This window comes from Danio aesculapii, chromosome 24, assembly GCF_903798145.1.
Source record: "Danio aesculapii chromosome 24, fDanAes4.1, whole genome shotgun sequence".
Classification (NCBI taxonomy): Eukaryota; Metazoa; Chordata; class Actinopteri; order Cypriniformes; family Danionidae; genus Danio; species Danio aesculapii.
Genome location: NC_079458.1, coordinates 19,135,006 through 19,158,170, shown reverse-complemented (window position 1 = coordinate 19,158,170; position 23,165 = coordinate 19,135,006). Strand labels below are relative to the sequence as shown.

The window sequence follows — 23,165 nt, the reverse complement described above, 5'->3', positions numbered from 1 at the left end:
GTGAAAACTGCAGAAACCCTGATAATTCATTTAATTCAGTAATTTATTTTTCACAATGAATCACGCAGTCAATGAGAGAATGTGTTTACTATTTTGAATGCATCAAAGAAAAGGAAAAGGGGATTAAAAAAAAAGTTGTGTAAGAGATCATGGCTCAGGCAGGTAATAAAAAGTAACACAAAAGTAACGTAACGCATTACTTACCATACATAGTAACGCAACTAGTTACTTTTTTTGGGGAGTAATTCAATATTGTAATGCTTTACTTCCTAAAGTAACTCTCCCCAACACTGTAAGTATTAATCTCTCCCTCATTATCATAGACTAATGCCTTGAGTGAGAAGCAGCTGTCCACATTAGAGTTTTCAAACAAGCATCAAACAAGACACAACCTGAGCATTTCAACCCCTTTATTTATGTAGGATCAATTCAGGAGCCATTTTAACTATTCGTTTTTTTTTTTAATGGCAACATTTGTGTCATAATCCATTAAGCAGGTATTCAGAAGATATAACAATACGCTGTCAGAGCAGCAGCAGTAGTAGTACAAGCATTACAAGGTACAGGGTGATGCTTGAAATGCATATTAAGCTCGAGACCAGCATGGATTTTTACCTCTCCCCCTGGACAGCAGTGATAAGGCTCTGAAGCAATAAAATACCATTGTAAAGCTACTTTTTCCATAAGCTTGTCTGCTTTTGAAGGATGTGACATGACATTTCGAGTTGCCTTTATGTTTTGACTGTGTAAATATGGTGGACTTGCGATGTGATGGACTGCGCGTCTAATAAATACACAATGAGGATCTCTACAAGACATGTTCATGTGGAATACTGTTAAAACACAATTGAGAACATATAAAAACAAACGTGAAATACAAAAAGTGGATTGCTCAGCAAAAAGAACCGTTGTCAATGCATTAATCATACTAAACATATTTACCCTAACAAATTAAATAATAAACCATAGCACTTAAATTCCCTCACACAGCAAACTACGCTAAGATACTGCCCTGTTAACATCAGAACGGCGTGATATGGTCCCGTTTTAAGGCCTAGATCAATAAAAGTTCATTCTTTTTTGTGTGTAAATATAAGATTGATAATACTCCTTTTGTAGCAGTAACCAATATTATTGCACTTCTTTTCCATATAAAAACAAAACTGAGCAAAAGGTTGGGATCAGATTTACTTGGGATAGGAGATATTTGTACAGCACATGGATTTGCCAAGTACACTAGTGGATTTGAAGGAAAGCTCAGTTTTTGAGCAACAGTGAGTCAGTCTTTCTATATATTCGTGTTCATACATATTAAATGTACATTCGTTTTACCCCACACTCACAGCAGAACTTGGCCGACTCCACGGGGTACTTGGTTCCACACTCATGGCAAAACTTGGTGCCTGTTGTGGAGTAATTGATGTCATTTTCGTTTTTCATATCATTCCTGGTGAAAGAAGAAATACAAGATGTTTAAGAGCTAATGAATAATGGCCTAAAACAGAGAGATCTTTTATAAGCTATACTCAATAACCTTTACTTATGGCTCGAGGATTTTGAACCATGGATTTCATTCATTTTCTTTTTTTGCTGTTGCTCATTCAAATTTAAAAGCAGCAGTCACCAAAATGGTACAGTTTGGAACAAAGCCTAAAAGGGACAGTTTCAAAGAGGTATTCGTTTGTTTGTGTGTGTGCTATATTTTGAGCAGAAACTTCACATACACACTCTAGGGACATCAGAGGTTTATTGTATCTTGTAAAAAGGAGCATAATAGGTTCCCTTTAAGATGAAAAAGTACTTACAGCCACATTAAGGTAGGGCTGTGCAATTAATCGAAATTCAGTTTAGATTTTGACTTCTAGTGATTATCAAAAACATAAATTGAGATAAAACGATTATTGCATCATATACCGCCCCCTTTCCAGTTGTACACATTAGTTGCTCTGCACTTTTGCAGCATGGGATGCGCATCATTCATTGATATACATTCCAATAATTTGTTATTAAAAGCACGAAAGAGATTGCATGCTGTTTTATGTTTGCACTCAGCCTCAGAAACGAGTAGAGAGCACACACATCTAAAGTCATCATAATGTGAGTGCTTTAATGGTCAAATGCATGCAAATTTGTGTCAAAATGCGGTGTTTAGTGATTATTCATATTAACCCTCATTTATGTAATAAACAAACGAGTTAAGCATCAAATGACATGTGAAAGTGAAACCATAAATAACAACCATACTGCTCTTAAAGTGACAGTGCACAATATTCCTGCTGATGACTGTTTTTATTATTAAACAACAAAAGTACAAAATCGCTCACTGCTCTTGACTGAAGGACTTCTGTAGCTATAATAAATTTTTTTTTTCTTACAGTGAAGTTGCTTAAAGCACAGTTTGTTTCATACCTTAAATCTATTGTATTTATTTCATTTATTTACAGGGAGGAAAATAACTGTATATACAGTTGAAGTCAGAATTTTCAGCCTCCCTGAATTATTAGCGGTCCTTTATATTTTTCCCTCAATTTCTGTTTAACAGAAAGAAGATTTTTTCAGCACATTTCTAAACATAATAGTTTTAATAACTCCATTCTAACAACTGATTTATCTTTGCCATGATGACAGTAAATAATATTTGACTAGATATTTTTCAAGATACTAGTATTCAGCTTAAAGTCACTTTTAAAGGCTCAACTAGGTTAATTAGGTTAAGTCTTGAGGGGGTTATTAATATTGACCTTACAATAGTTAAAAAAATATTTAAACCTGCTTTTATTCTAGCCAAAATATAACAAATGCGTAACGTCCACAATAAATAAATGATCAAACTACAGTGCATCCAGAAAGTATTCATAGCGCTTCACCTTTTCCACATTTGTTTATGTTACAGCCTTATTCCAAAATGGATTAAATTAATTTATTTCCTCAAAATTCTACACACAATACCCAAGAATTACAATGTGAAAAAGGATTATTTGAAATTGTTGCAAATGTAATAAAAATAAAAAACCTGAAAAGTCACACATACAACAGTATTCACAGCCTTTGCTGTGAAGCTTTAAATTGAGCTCAGGTACATTCTGTTTCCACTGATTATTCTTGAGATGTTTCAGCAGGTTAATTGGAGTTCACCTGTGGTATATTCAGTTGGTTGGGCATGATTTGAAAAGGCGTACACCTGTCTATATTAGGTCCCAGGGTTGAAAGTGCATGTCAAAGCACAAACCAAGCATGAAGACTGTAATTGTCTGTAGACCTCAGAGACAGAGGCACAAGGCTGGAGAAGGTATAGAAAAATGTCTGCTGCTCTGAAAGTTCCAATGAGCACAGTGGTCTCCATCATCCATAAGTGGAAGATGTTTGGAACCACCAGGACTCTTCCTGGAGCTGGTCGGCCATCTAAGCTGAGTGAAGGGCCTTACTCAGGGAGGTGATCAATAACCCGATGGTCACTCAGTCTGAGCTCGAGCGATCTTTTGTGGAGAGAGGAGAAACTTACAGAAGGACAACCATCTGTTCAGCAATCCACCAATCAGGCCTGTATGGTAGAGAGGCCAGACGATAGTCACTCACTGCCTGGAGTTTGCCAAAAGGCATCTGAAGGACTCTCAGACCATAAGAAACAAAACTCTCTGGTCTGATGAGACTAAAATTGAACACTTTGAAGTGAATGCCAGGCGTTATGTTTAGATATAACCAGGCACCGCTCATCGCCAGGCTAATACCATCCCTACAGTGAAGCATGGTGGGTGCAGCATCATGCTGTGGGGATGTTTTTCAGCAGCAGGATCTGGAAGACTAGTCATAGAGGGATAGAGAGAAAGATGAATGCAGCAATGTACAGAGACATCCTGAATGAAAACCTGCTTCAGAGTGATCTTGACCTCAGACTGGGGTGACGGTTCATCTTCCAGCAGGACAATGACCCAAAGCATATCAATGGAGTGGCTTCACAACAACTCGGTGAGTGTCCTTGAGTGGCCTAGCCAGAGCCTAGACCTAAACATTATTGAACATCTCTGGAGAGATCTGATAATAGCTGTACGCCATCGCTCAAGCTGATAGAGCTTGAGAGGTACTGCAAAGAGGAATGGATAAAAATTCCCAAAGACAAGTGTGCCAAGCTTGTGGAATCATATTCAAAAAGACTCGAGGCTGTAATTGGTGCCAGGGGTGCATCAACAAAGTGTTGAGCAAAGGCTGTGAAAACATTTGTACATGTGATTTTTCAGGTTTTTTATTTTAAATAAATTTGCAACAATTTCAAAAAATGGAGGATGTGTAATAATATTTTAACAATGAATTAACTACATTCAAATAAATAATAATAGTTGGATTTGTATCCAACTTAATCAAATAAATAATTGACAAATTGACCTCCAGACAAATGTGGAGCCGCTAGAAGTAAAACTCTTCACGCTATAAATCACAAAAGCTAGCTTAACACCATACCGTGAAATACAATTATCTGCATTCTGGATCTTCTTCTTGTTCATTCCTATACCTGTAGATGGATTTCTCAGTGAGCTTTGTGAAACCATACCCTTGGGTTTCATGTTCCCCCTGTGAAAACAAGAATGATGTTGGTCTTAAAGTCTGGAGAAAGTGTCAGGATTCAGGATTGGTGAGGGTTTGTCTTACTCGGAGGGAGGGCTGGTCAAGCCGGATGAGTTGTTTCGTAACGGAGAGTATCCTGATGGTGTGCTCTTTATTGAGCCGGTGGATGAGGGTTTGCTGCTAGGAATTCCTAAGAAGGAAGAGAAATGGACAGATGTTTTTCTTTCACTTCTTCATTGTATTATTTAGACAGAAATTAACAGAAATATGCCATGTAATGAAAACATCTAATTATTATTGAAATAAGTTCCAATTTATTTTCTTAATATCATAATACTAAATATAAAATGAACTGCTCTTACACTTTCGTATCTGTTGTACTACATTTATATAGACCATTTTTATGGATGTAAAAAAAACAATGGTCCCATCGTATTTCTTGTTTTACATTTTTTTATTTCAATAGCTTCCGAGAATCCAAAAAGAGACACATATAGATAAATACTGTTATGATAGCCATTTTATCATGTAGTTATTATCTAATTGCCTCTGGTTACAGTTATGCAATAGTTTGATAACAAGCAGGAAATGTTCTTGGGCCAAAGACATGACAACATTAAAATGGTCTATATGAAAACGTTTTATAGTGTAGCCAACATTTAGAAACCAATTGAAAGTTTTTAGATTTATAGTTATGCATTTAAGTAAAGTGTATTTTTGGTTTTGTTTTGTAAACTAATAATGATAAATGTACCAAATTCATTAGGCTATATGCACAGCTAATGTCTTTCAGCCATCGATAAACTTCTTGTGAAAGGTTTATGTGACTATATTCAATTGCATAAGGTTTCTTTTACAGCACTGATGTTGTAATGTGATTAAAATACAATTAGTTATATAGACTTAAGCATTCATTTAGTTGTTCAAGCATGAAACAAGATGAAAGAGAGCAGGCTAGCACAAAAACACCATTGAAAATACTTGGGTAAAATAAATGTACATATTTTAGAGAAATGGCGGAGAAAAATGGAATTTCATGCAGTGCTTCTTGTATGGTGTGATACCTGCTTTATATCTTATGGCCCGTTCCACTGAGTGGTACGGTACGGTTTGGTTTGGTACGCTTTTATGGCCGTTTCCACTGTCAAAAAGCGTACCGAACCGTACCATACCACTTTTTCGGCACCCTTTCGAAAGGGTACCAAACACGAAAAAGGGTACCAAAAGGCGGAGCCACACGCGCAGCTGAACGCTATTGGTTTACAGAGATACGTTATTCGCTTACGCAACAAGCCAGATTGAAAACAAAAAACCCGCCATGTTTTTTTTTTTTTTTTTTTTTTTTTTAATTGACTTCAGTAACAAACATACAAAATCCCATTTTACACAAAAAAACACCATGATAGTAACAATGACAATAACAGAACAGATCAGATCAGATAACACAAACACAAAATAAAATAAAGAGAGACAAAAGAAAGAAAAAGTTAAAATAAATTAATTAACAATTTTAAACTGAGATACATACTTAACACAGATACAGCAAGAGGAAAGAGTGACTTATGTATCTGTGATATTTACAAAATATTTATGATAATAATCCAAGAATCTATCACTTTTCTTGTTATTAACCAGTCAAAAGAGATTTAATAAAAACAAAGAGATTTAAAGAGAATAAATCAAAGAGATTTAATAAAAACAATGTGAAATGTGAAAAAGAAGGCTGCGAATTCGAGAATTTTGTTTGTGAATAAAATATTTTCCATACAAAATAAAAAAGTTAATAATGTACTTCTCTGATAAATCAGTTTTACCTTTAAAGTAACAAATAATATCTTGTAGTCGAAATGGTCTGGAAGAAGCAATGTAATTACCTATATGGAGATATAAGCTATTCAAAAAGCTTTTTGTGTTTTCACATTGGAAAAATAACTGAATCAGCGTTTCGTCTTCAGTTCTACAAAATGTGCATGAACTATCAACCTCCAAATACTTTGCCAAAGTACTATTCACTGGATATATTTTATGAAGAATTTTAAAATTAACCTTTTTTGTTTTATTGGGAATGCAGTACTTATGAGGTAATAGCCAGGCTTTTTTCCAGTCTATTATGTCAATGAAGGATGCCCAGTAAAATTTGCCCTTAGGAATATTATACTTTTTTATTTTGAAAAATTTGTTGAATATATTTATTATTACATTTTTTTATCAAAAACCCGCCATGTTTGAAATACACACAGCCGAGAGATTACAGCGGAATTATAAATACATATAATAACGAGCCATGGTCGATCTGGCCTCAAACAAACCTTGTCGTCGTCTGGATGAACAGCCACAAAGCCAAGAAGAAGAGCAGATTTACCCTGTGCCCCGTAGTTTTTTTTACGAGCCAGTCTGAGGCGCGAGCGGTTTCGCTTTCTTGCTAGCGCTCGCGCGCGTCTAACATTATATTTGAAATAACAAACTTCTTGAGCTGATAATAATAACCTGCGCTTGATTATTGACGTGCTTTTGAAACCCGATCCTGTCAGACACTGACAAACGCGAGAGTGAAGCGTGAAGAAACAAAGGAGAAGCCGGAAAAAAGGAGCACATTATTTCTCAGCAAACTTGAACAAAATGCCATCTATAACTAACTTATTATCTTCACATTTTGGACTAATATGATCCGGGAATGACGGAATTATTCTCTAACCGAGGCTACATGTGCTGCTGAAGATTACAGACACAGATGAGAGGTTTTCGCTGACTGTAGGCTATATTTTGTGGTGTTTTGAACCTAAATACCGACGAAATGTCTGCTGTGTGTCTTCTGTAGTTGGTAATATATCGGAGACTGTAAGGGTCTGTATGCGTTTATATATGTTCATTCATTTATTTATTTATTTATTTAATATAATTATCTTTGATCTGCAGTTATAATCAACTCATGTTCATTGAAAAGTTAGTAATAAACATTTCTACACAAGTATTTATGTGTATGAAGCATCGGTGTTGTGAGAAGTGCTTCTCATATGATATGTAAGTGACCCGTACAGCTTTATGGTAAACATTTCCTCGAGCTAGAATGACGTCGACTGAAACTTTCTGTCATACACCACGCCCACCAAAAGGGTACCCTTGTTAGTGGAAACGCAAGCCTGATAAAGGTAACCCAAACCGAACCGTACCGTACCGTACCAGTCAGTGGAAACGAGCCATTATATCAATAAGGCAGTGAAGATTGTTGATTTTTAAAGATATAAAATCTTGAACGTGGAAATTTTTTAATATCGAGGGAAAGTCCATTTATTTCAATCATTCGTTTAAAAAAGTGAAACTTGTGTGCTATATTAGTTCACTACACACAAAGTGAAATATTTCAAGCCTTCATTTTATTCAATTTTAATGACTATGGATTAAAGTTGAAAAAAAAAAAACAAATCCAGTATTTTACAAAATTAGAATATCATGAGAAAGTTCAACGATGCAGGCTCCCTGTGTCTCAATCTAGTCCACTAAATACTGCAAAGCCTTGAAATTGTCTCAGTATGGCCTAATAGGCTTCAGAATCATGGGGAAGACTTCTGACTTGACGGAATCATTGGAACCCTCAATAAAGAGGAAAAGTCTCAAAGTTCAAGTGCAAAACAAGCTGCATGCTCACAGAGTGCAGTATTTAGGTATATTAATAGAATGTTTGGAGAAAGGGAAAATGTGGCTGGAAAAGTTGCACAAGTATGACCTCAGCCTTGAGAGGATTGTCAAGCAAGGGCTACTCTGGCTGTCAGAAAATAAAAAACCACCACATACAGATGTCTGGATGACATGGGCTACAGCTCTAGAATTCCATGTGTCAAGCCACTCCTAAAGTAAAAATGATATTAGAAGCATCTGTGCTGGGCTAAAGAGGAAAAGTACTGGTCTGTTGCCCAGTGGTCCCAAGTCCTTTTCAGATGAAAGCACATTTTGTATTTCATTTGGAAATCAAGATCGCAGAGTCTGGAGGAAGAGCGGAGAGACACAAAAGTCAAGCTGCTTACTGTCCAGTGTGAAGTTTCCACTGTCAGTGATGGTTTGGAGAGCCATGTCATATGCTGGTGTGGGTCCATTGTCTTTTATCAAGTCGACAGTCAACGTAGCTCTATACCAGGACGTTTTAGAGCACTTTATGCTTCCTGCTGCCGACAAGCTTTTTGGAGATGATTTTATTTTCCAGCAGGACTTGGGACCTGCACACAGTGCCAAAGCTACCAGTACCTGGTTTAAGGACCATGGTATTGTGTCCCTGTTCTTAAAAAAGGAAACTGACTGAAAACACCTGACTTAAACCCTATTGAAAATCTATGGGCTTTTATCAATGAGGAAGATGAGGGAACAGAGACCCTGAAATGCAGACGAGCTGAAGGCTGATATAAAAGCAACTTGGGCTATCATAACACCTCAACTGTGTCAAAGGCTGATCGCCTCCACGTCACACCACAGTGATGCTGTAATTTGTGCAAAAGGAAGCCCAACAAAGTACTGAGGGCATAATACAGTACATTAACACACTTTTCAGAAGACCAACGTGTGTTTAAGATCCTTTTTTTATTGGTCATGTGAAATATTCTAATTTCGTGAAATACTGGATGTTTTTTTTTTTTTCTTCAATCCATAATCATTAAAATTGAATCAAATGAAGGCTTGAAATATTTCACTTTCTGTGTAGCGAACTAATATAACACACAAGTTTCACTTTTTGAAATATTGAATTATTGAAATAAACTAACTTTCCCTCGATATTCTAATTTTTGGCACATACCTGTATACCCCACTGTACACAATTAAAGTGTAATTCTTTTTTCTTTAACTGCAGATAATACATAATCATCATAAAATATGGACCAAATGCATTTTTCCATTGTTGTAGCTGTGTAGTAACAAAATTGCTAAAACTAAAATAGAAATCCTGAATACAGAAGGAAAAGTCACGTGTGTCAAACTACTGCAGAAATAATGACAGGGAAAAAAGTAGAGGAACGCTAATTGCATCCAGTTGGGAAAAATTGAATTTTGATTATATAATTGGGGAAATAATTGGTTAAATCTGTCGATGACAGGCCAACCAATAAAATAAATGCGAGTCCTTACCTGTGCCAGCACCCTGGCCATAAGCTGAGCGCTGAGGTAGACGAGAAGACACGCTGGAAGCAGTGGGAGAGTTTGCCTTCTTTGGTGCAGGAGGTTTGTACTGCAGGCATGAGAATATGCAATGTTTATAGTAATCAACTTAAAATGCTGTAAACAAATGGTGCAACTGAGTGAAATGCACTAACTGGTCACTTTATTATGTACACCAAGTGTTTGTTAGTGCAAATATTCAATGAGCTAAACCTCTTGGCATAAACTCAACGCATGTATGAAAACATCGGCAAAACTATATGCTGAAACTATCGGAGGATCAGAATGAAGAAGAAACATCATTTAATGGGTTTCAAGCATGTTTTTGGTGGCAGACAGGCTGATCGGAGTATTTCAAAAACTGCTGATCTACTGGGATTGTCATGGACAATGATCTCAAGGGTTTGTATACAATGGTCTGAAAAAGAGAAAGTTTCCAATGAAAAAAGGACTTGTTGACGGCAGAGGCAGGGTTCCCACTCTAAAACAAATGTCAAATTCCCTGACTATAAAGCTGAATTTCCGTGGCCTAATAGACAGAAAAACAGGTGAAGTTATGCACGAGGAGCAAAAAAAAAAGCCACAGACAATATTTTTTAATTCAATTAATTTGCAAGCTTTACTTGTTTACAAACATCTTCATATAACATTAGGTTAACTAATAAAATTGTTGCGGCTGGTTAGGACAAATAGTGATTAACATGGAAAATGTATCTTGTGTTATATAATGCGTAAAAGTTGGCATTAATGTGATGCATGAACACTGACTACAACAGAATATCACTCTTGGACTGAGAATGAAAGTGAATGTGTTGCAAATGAGTAAAACACTGTGAAATAATGTTTAAAAGCTAGTTCTCTGCAGCTCTGAACTAAAAGCTAATGTAATATAATGCAGTTCTAATGGAATTTCCAAGTATGATTTTTACCTAAACAATTTTGCTTTGAAAACATTTCTTTGTTAAAATGTTATAAGGAAACTAAAAACAAAAAATCTAATGTTCTCCTTTTGGAATAACAACGGTTTACGTTCTTTATGACTGCTCTTTGTAATCTGGCATGTCAATGTTACATTCAGAGCTTGTTCATGCTGAATATAAGATGACGAAGATTTTTTTATTCTCTAACAGTATGAAGCAAATGTGTATCACCAAGGCATGTGTGCATAAAATAATCATATAGTTGTGCACCAATAAGGTTGCCTAAAGAAATGGCTGAGATAATCGACTTTATCCATATGATGGAAACCATATTTTGAAACACCTATGCATGTACGAAAGTTATACATTACAGAAACATTAGAAGGGGCTTCAATTCGGGATCTCAAAGTAGTATAATATCTTGCATACCTGTCAACATTGGGATGTGAAAATATGGGATATGCCCACCCTAACCCCTACCCCCTCCTCCACTATGACCAAAAAATAAAAATAAAAATCACCAAATGAATAAATATGTTCATCTGGAGCTGTTTCATTGTAAATAAACAGTTAAACGATCGGTAATATGTGTTATTATTTACAAAAGTAAAAATAAATAGTATAAATTAGCAGCAAATAAATAAGCAAACAGTTCAGCTCATTAAAATTATTAGCTATTATAATGAAATTGAATCAAGTTATCAAATCTTATTAATCTTTTCTTCACTGTATAACTTACACATTCTGATTAAAAAGCAACTTATGAATCTCATTGACTTGGATTTTTCGTTTGATTACATTAAACAACAGATGTGTCACTTTCAAAATGCACACAGCTAACTTTTTTGTGTTTGAAAAAACAAAACCCACCAAAATCGCCATCTTTGGATGTCATTATTATTAGTTATGTGTATATGTCTGTTCAAACACGCACCCAAAACCCAGACTTTCGCTCCCCTTCAAACTGTGTGTACAGAATCCGTTTTAGAAACAGCGTTTATTTATCACTATGGAGCACGTCAGCTGAAGGAAACCGGCCGTATATATATTTATATCTGAGGCGGTTTCTCAATTCCAAGAATGCAGAGAATGGACTTGCGTGTTTGTGAAGACCGGTCTTGCCAGGTCACCTCGGAAGAACGAACTTGGGAGACCATGAGAACAGAAAACGCGTGCTGTGAGAAATGAGATGCTGCATTCTTCCTGATGGTCACATGACTTTCACACGTTTTTAATGGAAAAATATTTAACCATTACAGCATTCATACAATGACTTATTGTTTTTCTCCTTTTCAAAATATATACTTTGCATAAAGACTTTAAAAATATACGTTGCACAATACAAATAAAACATTTTAATTCGCATTTCAGCAAACAAACACCCTTAATGTGTTTATTCCTATATTAAGATTTTCATGGTAATGTTTATATTCAGGGTTTCATTTAGGGAAACTCCTGAAATGAATAAGTTATATCTCTGAACTTTTAATAATAAACCTCTATAAAATACTAAAAGAGCGAGTTCGGTCAAGGAGCATAGAATCACCAAGAGGTGACACTCTGTTGTTGTTTTGGAAACAGCCACGAGATGTCGCTAGTGTCACGCGGTGGCCATTTTGGAATGAAAATTCCAATAGAACAACAGCATTTTATAAGTCTGTAAAATAAACTATTAAAAGTGTGGATGATTGTGATAGTAAGTGTTGTATTGTCGTCTTTCAGGTTGTATCTCAGCTTTAATGCGCTTTTTAAATCAATAAATAAAAAACAAAGCAGCTGCTTGCCATCGTGACAGCAATGAGATCCAATGGACGCCCGATCGCTTCCACTTCAAAATGGCGGAATCACGGGGCTGGTGCTGGGCACTGCTGTTGCATTGGAACATTCTATTGAGTGTCGCCTCTTGGTCATTCTAAGCTCTTTGGTTCGGTGCTCAAGTCTGCATCGGTGCGTCCTCGATATCAAGAAAACATCCGGGAAGTTTCACGCGTCCTCTGTTCTTGCGGTCTTGAGTATTGCAACTAAACTTTGCCAGCTGATGATGACGATACACGAGAACTAGAGAATGCAAGATCGCTGAAGAAAGCATATTGAGAAATAGTAAGTGTTTTCATGCCTAAATACAATGAAAGCATAGAACTGATTCACATTTAAGAGCAAGGGGTGTCCCCTGGTGGTTCGGCGGTATGGCTTGCATATAGGGAGTATTGGCCCTTTAATGTTTATTGACACCCTTTCATAGAAAGATTGAAATTACGGCAGAAATACAGGAAAATACCTTTACAGGATGATAGCGGGATAGACCTGCAAAATACGGTAGCATCCCGGGAAAAAAAAAAAAAACGGGAGGGTTGACAGGTATGGAAGATTGCCAAATTTTCAGGAGAAAGTGGATAAAAAGATTCAGAAATTTGGTGAAAATCTCAGGGCATCTCACTCTTTCTTGTCAGGACAATAAAGTTCAACTTTAACAAAAGAGATACTGTTTATAAATAAATCATTTTTAATATGGAAGTACTGTCATACATAGAAGCCAATCAGAAACCAAACCATAGAAATGGCAATTCTGGTTAAAATTGGAAAGACGTATTTGCACAATTGAAAAAAAAAAAAATGTAGCTCAACAATTGTTTGAAATCAAATCATGACTCTCAGATTCCCAGCCCCAGTGTAAATGGCACCAAAGTTTGGTTTGGTTTATCCCAACAAGTGACCTGCGTAGCCTCACCTGAGTCCTGGCTGAAGGTTTGGCTTTATCACCTCCAGCAAACTTGCTCTTATTGGAGATTCTGGATGCTTGTTCTTTGCAGAACTTGATGTGTCGATCTGCTGCATTCTCACCAAAGCGCCGCTGGCAATAAGGACATTGGATATAATCTGAAACAGTCAATCACTGTGTTACTGTTTTTTTGTCAATTCCACTGTCAATTATTTCAAGTGTCACTAAACAAGTGTTTTTAACCTGGATCATAGGATGGAGGAGGGGGTGGAGGAAGGGGTCCGCCATCTTTCATCACTTGGTTTATGGATTTGGCAGCACGAATAGTGGCAATGAATTCTTCGTGCTTTCGGCGCCAGTTGGACTGCTTCTTGGGTGGTTCGGGCTGTTTAAAAGCAAACGTTTCGTTAAAAAAAGACGCAAAAATTTCAACTAAACTGTCACTATTTAAAAAGAACACAGCATACTAAACTATATTTTTTAAATAACCAGCTACAAAACTTCCAAGCGTACAATGATTATCTATTAAAATTCTGATGACAGCAATGATAATCTAAATGTCAAAATTGAGAACATGCACGACTAAAGAGATTCAGGTGCAAACTCACACATAACCTGTGTTATACTGTTATACTACATACTATTTGTAATGTTTGTAAACAATTTTTTTCATTTTATTTGCACAGACTGATAATTTTCCCCTCAATATATTGTCGAGAGCCATGAATATTAATTTTGTTCTGCCTGTACATTATTTTTGCACTCAAAATGTCACTAGCCATTGACTTGCATTTTATGAATCACTAATGAACACATCTTGGATGGCCTAATGGTGAGTGGATCACCATCAAATTTTCATATTTACAAATTTTTTGTGAAAGACCTGATATTGTGGAAAAAAACTGATGAATTTGTGACAAGAACTGCATGGAGTTGGATGTCACCCTGTGGCTATCGTTTGTGTATTGACTAAACAACTGTTCTCACAGGAACAGCCTTTTTTATAATATCAACTTTAAATCTGAAACATAACATGGTTAAGTGCATGTCTTTTACTTTATAGTGAAATGTTTATTTTATATACATTTTATGTTCGTTATTTGACTATTTTAACCTCAAATTCTGCAGACTCTATCCCTATGTATGGTTCTATTTGAAAGCGTAGAATCTCTATTTTCTACAGATTGGCAACACTTTCACATTTATGTTACTGTGAGAAACCTATTTACACTTACACACAATCATTAACACAAAGCAACTCTTGCATACTACATGACAGTAGGCATGGGCTGGTATAAGATTCTGACGGTGTGATACTGTAAACTTGGATAAAAATATCATGGTTTCACAGTATTGTGATTACTGCTTTAAAATATTTTCTTTTTAAATGCCTCGGTAAAAAACAAAAGCTTTTTTCCCATTTGAACACAAAATATTTTATTTTGAGAATCATTTATAATATTTTGGAACAGTAAACATGTCAGGCTAAATAATTCAAATGAATCATTGACTTCTGCTGTCTTTATTTGTTCCAAAAACACAGATTTCTTTACTTTTTAAAACAACATCTTTGGGTATATTTTCTGCTGGAGATACTGTTGTCGTAAAATGATTATTATTTTTTTTTTAATCTGACACATATACCTTAGGAACAGTATAGCAGAAAGTTTTGGCGGTTTTAAAACCTTGACTTTTCCAAACCGCAGTATACCTTGAAAACTGTTATCGTCCCATGCCTACACGATATAGACAAGATTTCTTTTTTCTATCACCTAGTATCAAACAAAACTGTCTGGAATTTGCTAGAGTACACAGGGTCCGAGTTACAAACAAAAATAAAAAGTGCCTAGTGTTCATATAACAGAAAACATCACTTCAACATTTAGGTTACTGTAAGAACCTATAGAACACAGAAACACACAGGGCCTGAGTAACAGTTTCAAAAAACAGATTTTAAAACAAACAAAAAAGCATTTAGAGTTGGCTCATCTTAGGACAGAAACATATACAGTAGTATTTATTAGACTCCTATATAAAATAGCATTAGAAAGAATCTATTTTCAGCTAATATGCTTTATCACATTGACATTTATTTTACTGTAAGAATCTTATTTACACTAAAATTACAAAAGAACAACAAAATGTCAATATTTCTATTACAATAACTCTTGCATAATACATACTATAGACTTTTTTTCCATTGTCTGATTACATCTTCTAATCTCAAACAAAATATGCACACATGTCCTGAGGTTTTCACTTTCAAAGAGAAACTTTAAAACAAAAACTAAAAAGCTTCTAGTATTTCAGTGGTTCAATCAAAGGCAGAAAACATACTACATAACATTTATCAGTTTCAGCAGTTTGTCATGTAATTTCAAAGGGTTTTCTGTTGAAAGACACTGATATTTTACATTTAAAACAACTGTATGGAGGTATGGGGAGACTTCAAAATTGGGTAGAGGGAGAAGTTATACAAAAAACAACAACAACAATAGTGTTACACCTCCATTCAGTTGGAATAGCATGAGTTTTGCATAGATGATGAGAGTCAAAAATTGTTTTCCTTCTGTTTGCTGATGTGCTGAAAACAAACACAATTGTTTGCATGGTACACTTCCAAATATGACTTTATGAAGTAAAATAAAAATACCAACATTTTGCAGCTACACCTCTGTATGTGGGTATGGGAAGCGTTTCAATTTGGGAAGGAAAATCCAAGCAGAAAACTTCAAAATGGCTGCAGAGTGGAAGAGTTAAACAATTTTTATAACTACTTTATGACATATTTTTGTCAAAATTTTAGATTTTAATCTACTAAAAGATATTGAAAAAAAAAACAACTTTGTCATAATTACAGCAGAAGTACTATGTGACTGTCTTGAATACTGCCTCGGATAATATTTAAAAACCAAAGATTGTGCTTTTCAGAATGTTAAAGAATTTGAGGGCCCTTAATATTAGGAGTAACATGGTGAGACACAAAATTCAACAAAAAGAATATACAAAGTCAAATATTCAACTTACTTTATCAGACTTAGAGTTGCTGGAAGAACTTTGTAACTGAAACATAAAAGGGGTTTCAGAAGATTCAGGACACTGGGGAGTGATATGAGAATAGCCGTGGAGAAATAGTTTCAGAACAGAAGGTTCTGTTTAAGACCGAGGTGTTTTTCTCATTTGCCATGTTTGGCTTGAGGCTGAATCAGGGATGTTCACTGGAGGCTTTATTGTGTTAACAAAGCTTTATTTTCAATGTTTCAAATAAGATTGAGAAACAACTCTCATGTAAACACTGCCCCAATAAATGCGAGTCTATGGGGGAAACTGTTCATGATGCCTTGATGGACTAAATGATAAAAATGGACTTGACAAAAATTGCAAGTAATAAATTTGCAACTGCAAAAATGTAACACTGTGGAAAAAAAAACATAACTAACTCTGATTATTCAGATCAAAAACTATAAATTCAGATAATTTGTCTTGTCATTCTGAATTAAATCTCTCAATTCTATTGTTCTCCCCTATGAATTGTAATGAATATCTTTTTATTCTTTATTCCATGGTGGAATAAAAACATGAAGAAATAAACAAGACAAAAATGATTCACTGTTCTGTTCGTTTTTTTTTTTTAAATAAACATTAAATTAAACTTGACAAACTTATTTTAATTTTGACAGATGACATGAAATTACAACCAAATTGTGTGAAGAAACGGTTTATGTAAATAATTGTTTGAATTTGTTGTGAACTTGCAGAAATACAAGGCCTTCCTTTTTGATTGAGATGAGTAACACCTCTGCCATTGTCTTTATATATTATTGTATATTCAACGTTTTCATTAAAATAACAGTGCTTTAAATTTTCATGTTGCAAATTACTAAAAACATTGTATTTACATAATTTTGGGCGTTTCCGGAAATTCTGACAATATTGTCACACCTCAGTGGTTCCATATTCATAGTTTGTTAAAATTTCCAGCTGAGCATCAGGCCTGTATTAACTTTAAATAAGGTTTTTTGTTGTTGTTGATATACACATCAAGTAAACTCCTCTGTCAATGGAGGTTCTCAGCAACGATGCAAAAAATAAAATAAAACATAAGGATCCTTTGCGTTAATGCTAATGATGTTCTATAACTAATATGGCATAATATGTTCACAATTACAGATAGTTTAGTTCTCTTGGTTTTAGGTCATATCGTTTGTTTAAAGCTTTATCTATTGATCCAACTCTGAAAACTGGACTGACAGTTTCAATTTACTATAATCTTCTATGTTAAGCTGCTTTGACACAATCTACATTGTAAAAGCGCTATAGAAATAAAGATGAATTGAATACTGATTTAAATTAAGTTCATTAATATTGCAGCTTTGCATTTATCTACACCAAAAAAAGCTCAAATTGCTCATGCATAACAGATTACAGATATAATAATTTTTCAAAGTAGCTCAAATAATTATAATGAATAATCTTTGCTAAAACCTGATGTAACATATCTTTAAAAGTGTTTTATGAAATGGTGACCTTTAATCAGGAGTAAGAGAAACTGGGGAGTGCCTTTATTGTGTCAAGAGATTGTTCAAAGTTGATTGGTGGACTAAAATATCATGACGACAAAGAGTGATTCAAGTTTCATGGTACCTAAAAACCAAGATTGATGTAAACTTAACTGAAATTAGAATGACTAGCCAGCTAATCTGGCTTTATGAAACCCATAACCCCATGCTTGAGCTATCAGTCCACATTATTTTCACATCTTTAGACGCCATGTTGTGTTTTTGGTTTGTTTAGATATATTTGGTCTATGTTGCATTCATATTTCAGTCAAACTGCACCACATTTCATTTTAATGGTAACATTCCCTAATATGTTGATGGGGAGCATCATTTTTGCTACTGCAGATGGACTTTACAGTGACAGCGAACAACACTAATTCTGAATTTACAGCAGTCTGTATAATATACTGACTGTAATCACTTACAGTTCACTACACATCATCTGCGACAATGAGAGGGACTGTATATGCCAACATATACAGTATACAGAACCATAGTGTGTAAGTGTTTCTGTAGTGTTTCAGTGGGACGTGGTTGTTTCCTCACCTTTGGTTTTATAGGTTTGACTGTAGAAATTTCGGTCCCCTCTGCTCTTTGCCTGCCAGAATCGAACACCTTCCTCCTCTTGGCCGCTGTCTTCTGGCAGATCGGCACATGTTTTTTCTGGAACAGGAAAAAAGGCTGCAGGTGTCAGATATCTGACAGCACTGCACTGATTGAGTGATCAAACCAGGTTTTGTGTTTTCATTGTGACTTGTGAGAAATGCATGCCTCGCTAATCTTGACCTGGCATCTACATTACAACATAAGTGCTTAGCGTATTTATAGGTAACTCAATGTAAACTACCATTCAAATGTTTGAGACCAGTATTTTTTTTAATGATACTTCTATTCAGCAATGTTTACTTAAATTAATCAAAAGTGACACTAAAGACAATTTATGATCTTTTAACTTTCTAGCCATCAAAGATTAATAAAAAAATGTATAATGTTTGTACAAAAAAACAATAATCAGCATATTAATATAATTTATGAAGTAACCAAAACAGGTCTTTTAAATTGAAATAACATTTTGTGTTATTGAAAATTAAAAATTTTACTTTTTGTTCTGTATAAATTATTAATGAAATGTCATATAAATTTGAACTTTATATTAATTTAAATATATAAATTATTATTTTTTTGTTCTGTACCACTGTAACGTTTTGCAACTTCTGCTGCAACACACAATGCATTGCACAAAGTAAAACACTACATAATAATTAATGTTATTGTATATAAAAATTAACAAATGTTTCAATCAAATTAATTTAATGCATCAACTAACATAACTTCTGTAACAATGCTGCTTTTAAAAACATTTTGAGTCAATATCTCAGATAGTTTGTAGGCCAGAATATAAAGTGAACATGTTTGTTTGATAATAAACAGCTTATAGTGATGAACTGTGAATACAACAGTCTCAGAATATTCTTAAAAGACTTCCTAAAAGATTAAATAATAAATAATTATTCAAAGTACTTAACAATACCATGCATTTTTGTTATTATAATATATGTGACAATGGACCACAAAATATCTTATGTTGCACAGATTTACTTTTTACATATTTTATTTATATATACACATTTATATTTTGGTATATTTACATATTCCATGACGATATTAATTAAATGGCCTACTTTAAATTCACTCAACGGCCACTTTATTAGGTACATCGGCCCAACTGCTCGTTAACGCAAATTACTAATCAGCCAATCACATGGCAGCAACTCAATGCATTTAGGCATATAGACATGGTCAAGACGATCTGCTGCAGTTCAAATCGAGCATTATAATGGAGAAGAAAGGGGATTTAAGTGACTTTAAACGTAGCATAGTTGTTGGTGCCAGACGGGCTGGTCTGAGTATTTCAGAAACCGCTGATCTACAGGGATTTTCACAAACAACCATCTCTAAGGTTTACAGAGAATAATCCGAAAAAGAGAAAAAAAATCCAGTGAGCAGCAGTATGGATGCAAATGCCTCGTTTATGCCAGAGGTTAGAGGAGAATTGCCAGAGTAATTTGAGCTGATAGAAAGGCAACAGGAACTCAAATAACCACTCTTTACAACAGAGGTATGCAGAAGAGCATCTCTGAACACCGGTCCTTGAAGCGGATGGGTTACAGCAGCAGAAGACCACAACAGGTGCCAGTCCTGACAGCTAAGAAAAGGAAACTGAGGCTACAATTCACACACGCTCACCAAAAGTAGACAATAGAAGATTGGAAAAACGTTGCCTGGTCTGTTGAGCCTTGATTTCTGCTGCGAGTGCGACATTCGGATTATAGGGTCAGAATTTGGGATCAACATCAAGATGCATGGATCTATCCTGCCTTGCATCAACGGTTCAGGAAGGTGTTGAAGGTGTAATTATGTGGGGGATATTTTCTTGGCCATCTTTGGGCCTATTAGTACCAACATGAGCATCGTGTCAACGCCACAGCCTACCTTAGTATTGTTAATGACCATGTCCATCCCTTTATGACCAGTGTATCCTTCTTCTGATGGTTACTTTCAGCAAGATAACGCACCATGTCATAAAGCGTGAATTATCTCAGACTGTTTTTTTGAACATGACAATGAGTTCACTGTAATCAAATGGCCTCCACAGTCACCAGAACTAAATCCATTAGAGCAACTTTGGGATGTAGTGAAACGGGAGATTCGCTTCATGGTAGGGCTGTGCAATTAATCGAAAATCTGGTTTCGATTTCGATTTTGGCTTCTAACGATTATGAAAAAGCATTAATCGAGATAAACGATTATTCCATCATATACCGCCCCCTTTCCAGTTGTACACATTTGATGCTCTGCAAAGCTCAGTTCCACGTGAAAATGACTAAAAGCATGTACTGTAATGTAACTTTTGCAGCACGGGATGTGCATCATTCATTGATGTACAATCGAATAATTCATATTTTTAAAAGCGCAAAAGAGCACATGCTGTTGTGTGTGTGCGCACCGCCCTTAGCCTCTGACAGGCACAAATACATGCACATTTGTGTCAGAGTGTGGTGTTTAGTGATTACTCATATTAACCCTCATTTGTGTAATAAACATTTGAGAATCAAAAGACTTGTGAAAGAGAAACCATATCAGAGACGCAATATTCTTAAAGTGGCAGCGCGCAATATTCTTGCTGCCGCCTGTTTTTATTAGTAATTAAACAACAAAAGGAGAAAATCCTCACTGCTCTTGACTGAAGGACTTTTGTAGCTAAAGTTTTTTTTCTTACAGTGAAGATGCTTAAAGCAGTTTAAACAGATCAGATTTAATAAATAATTTCTAATAACTGACTTATTTTATCTTTGCCATGATGACAGTACATAATATTTTACTAGATCTTTTTCAAGATAGTAGTATTCAGCTTAAAGTGACTTTCAAAGGCTTAATTAGTGTAATTAGGCAAGTCATTGTATAACAGTAGTTTCTTCTGCAGACAATCAAAAATATATATTGCTTAAAGGGGCTAATAATATCGAGATATTAAAATAGATTTCAATACATTAAAAACTGCTTTTATTCTAGCCGAAATAAAACAAATAAGCCTTTCTCCAGAAGAAAAAATATTTTAGGAAATACTGTGAAAAATTTCTCTGTTAAACATCATTTGGGAAATATTTATATATAAAAAAAATAAAAAAAAAATCACAGGAGGGCGAATAATTTTGACTTCAACTGTATATCGTTTTGAATAATTGTGATTACAAATATGACCAAAATAATCGTGATTGTGACTTTTCCCATAATAGAGCAGCCCAACTTCATGGACGTTCAGCCGACAAATCTGCAACAACTGCGTGATGCTATCATGTCAATATGGACCAAATTCTTAATTCCAGATTCAATACCTTGTTGAATCTATGCAATGAAGGATTAAGGCAGTTCTGAAGGCAAAAGTGAGTCCAACCTGATACAAGATGTACCTAATAAAGTAGCCGGTGAGTGTATATGAAAATGTAATTTCTGTTTAGTAATTTAGACAATTTAAAGGTGATTTTCTCAATATTTCGATTTTTTGCACCCACAGAATCCAGACATTCATATAGTTGTACCTCAAAATATTTTCTTATAATAACAAACTATACATCAACAGAAATCTTATTTAATCAGCTTTCAGATTATGTAAAATTACCAATTTCCAAAAATGACCCTTATGACCCAGGGTCACATACTTATTTATTATATTAGATTTGATATAATATATTGTTATATTTTATTACATATATTTATTATGTAGCCTTATGCTGCATGTCTAACTTAAACTTCTCATTTAAAATTTCCCATTTTTAATTTTACAAATAGCTAAATGATTTATAAATAGCTGCTTAATTAATATCAACATATATCTGGCTATCACTTCATCATCTGTAAATATGCAGAAACACTTACCAGAACCTTCGGAAAGAAACTCCTTCCACATATTTTGCAGGGCACCAGCTCTTCAGAAATGGGAGGAGATTCTGAAGACAAAAACAAAACATTAACAATGGCAACAGATTACCACAGTAACACATGGTTTAAAAATAAAAAAGCACACACACACAAAACAATGAAGTAGTTCAATGTGTCTGGGTGTGTCTAATGGGTGGCTAGTTCACTCAGAGACAGTGGCTTTAGATTAGCTTAACAAATGAGAACAGATCAAGCAGGAGGAAGATCTGAAAATAGGTCACTCCTGTCAGTCCATGTAAAACAACTGAGGGACCAAAATAAGGATGCCAGTTAGTGGAGAAGAAACTAAATAATCGTGCTTGAACGACATATAAAGAATTTGACCTTTGATTTTTAGCTTTTAACAAACATAAGGGACTATTTTTCATTGACATGTCATTAGGGTTGTGTCCTAATTTACATAAATCAAACGTCAAAAAGCAAAACCACATATGCTATCATATTTACATACATACTGTACACAAAAAAAAACACACACACTAAAAATAAATTGCATTGAATTGTCAGTCCCTTTCCTACAAGACGTCATTCTCTCCCATGGTGATCCATACAAACAACACAGCACTACACAAACCAAAGCTGCTCTCCTTCACACAAACAAGCAGACTGCGTTTTAAAGGTTCCATACACCTTAGTCACAATACTTATATATGCGTCTATTGTTTATTTAAAGCCTTACCATCAATTTCCTCCATTTTTCTCGCCTGGTGAGACACTGAGGACGATGCTGTAGCAACTAGGCTCTTCTGGGTAGCGGTTCCACAT

At 35.0% G+C, this 23,165-nt stretch overlaps 1 protein-coding gene across 2 annotated transcripts; it reads right to left on the bottom strand.

The window, feature by feature from the left end:
* Positions 1-393: 393 nt before the first annotated feature.
* Positions 394-23,165, bottom strand: zc2hc1a (zinc finger, C2HC-type containing 1A). 2 transcript variants are annotated; one of them, XM_056451059.1, is made up of 10 exons: positions 23,080-23,165; positions 22,338-22,408; positions 18,447-18,563; positions 16,369-16,404; positions 13,585-13,726; positions 13,351-13,499; positions 9,673-9,772; positions 4,645-4,750; positions 4,456-4,566; positions 394-1,447 (listed from the first exon to the last, which is right to left on the bottom strand). In XM_056451059.1, the coding sequence occupies exons 1-10, from the start codon at positions 23,093-23,095 to the stop codon at positions 1,312-1,314; spliced, it is 984 nt and encodes a 327-aa protein (XP_056307034.1). In that variant the 5' UTR covers positions 23,096-23,165; the 3' UTR covers positions 394-1,311. The 2 variants fall into 2 exon arrangements, with proteins under 2 accessions (XP_056307034.1, XP_056307035.1); XM_056451060.1 differs by lacking the exon at positions 16,369-16,404.

What these genes read in the sequence shown, in the direction of transcription:
- zc2hc1a (XM_056451059.1), bottom strand. An exon ending in GTTTCTTTCCGAAGGTTCTG is followed by an intron (nt 18,564 to 22,337) that starts GTAAGTGTTTCT and finishes TTCCTGTTCCAG; the next exon opens with AAAAAACATGTGCCGATCTG. An exon ending in TCCTCCATCCTATGATCCAG is followed by an intron (nt 13,500 to 13,584) that starts GTTAAAAACACT and finishes TGACTGTTTCAG; the next exon opens with ATTATATCCAATGTCCTTAT.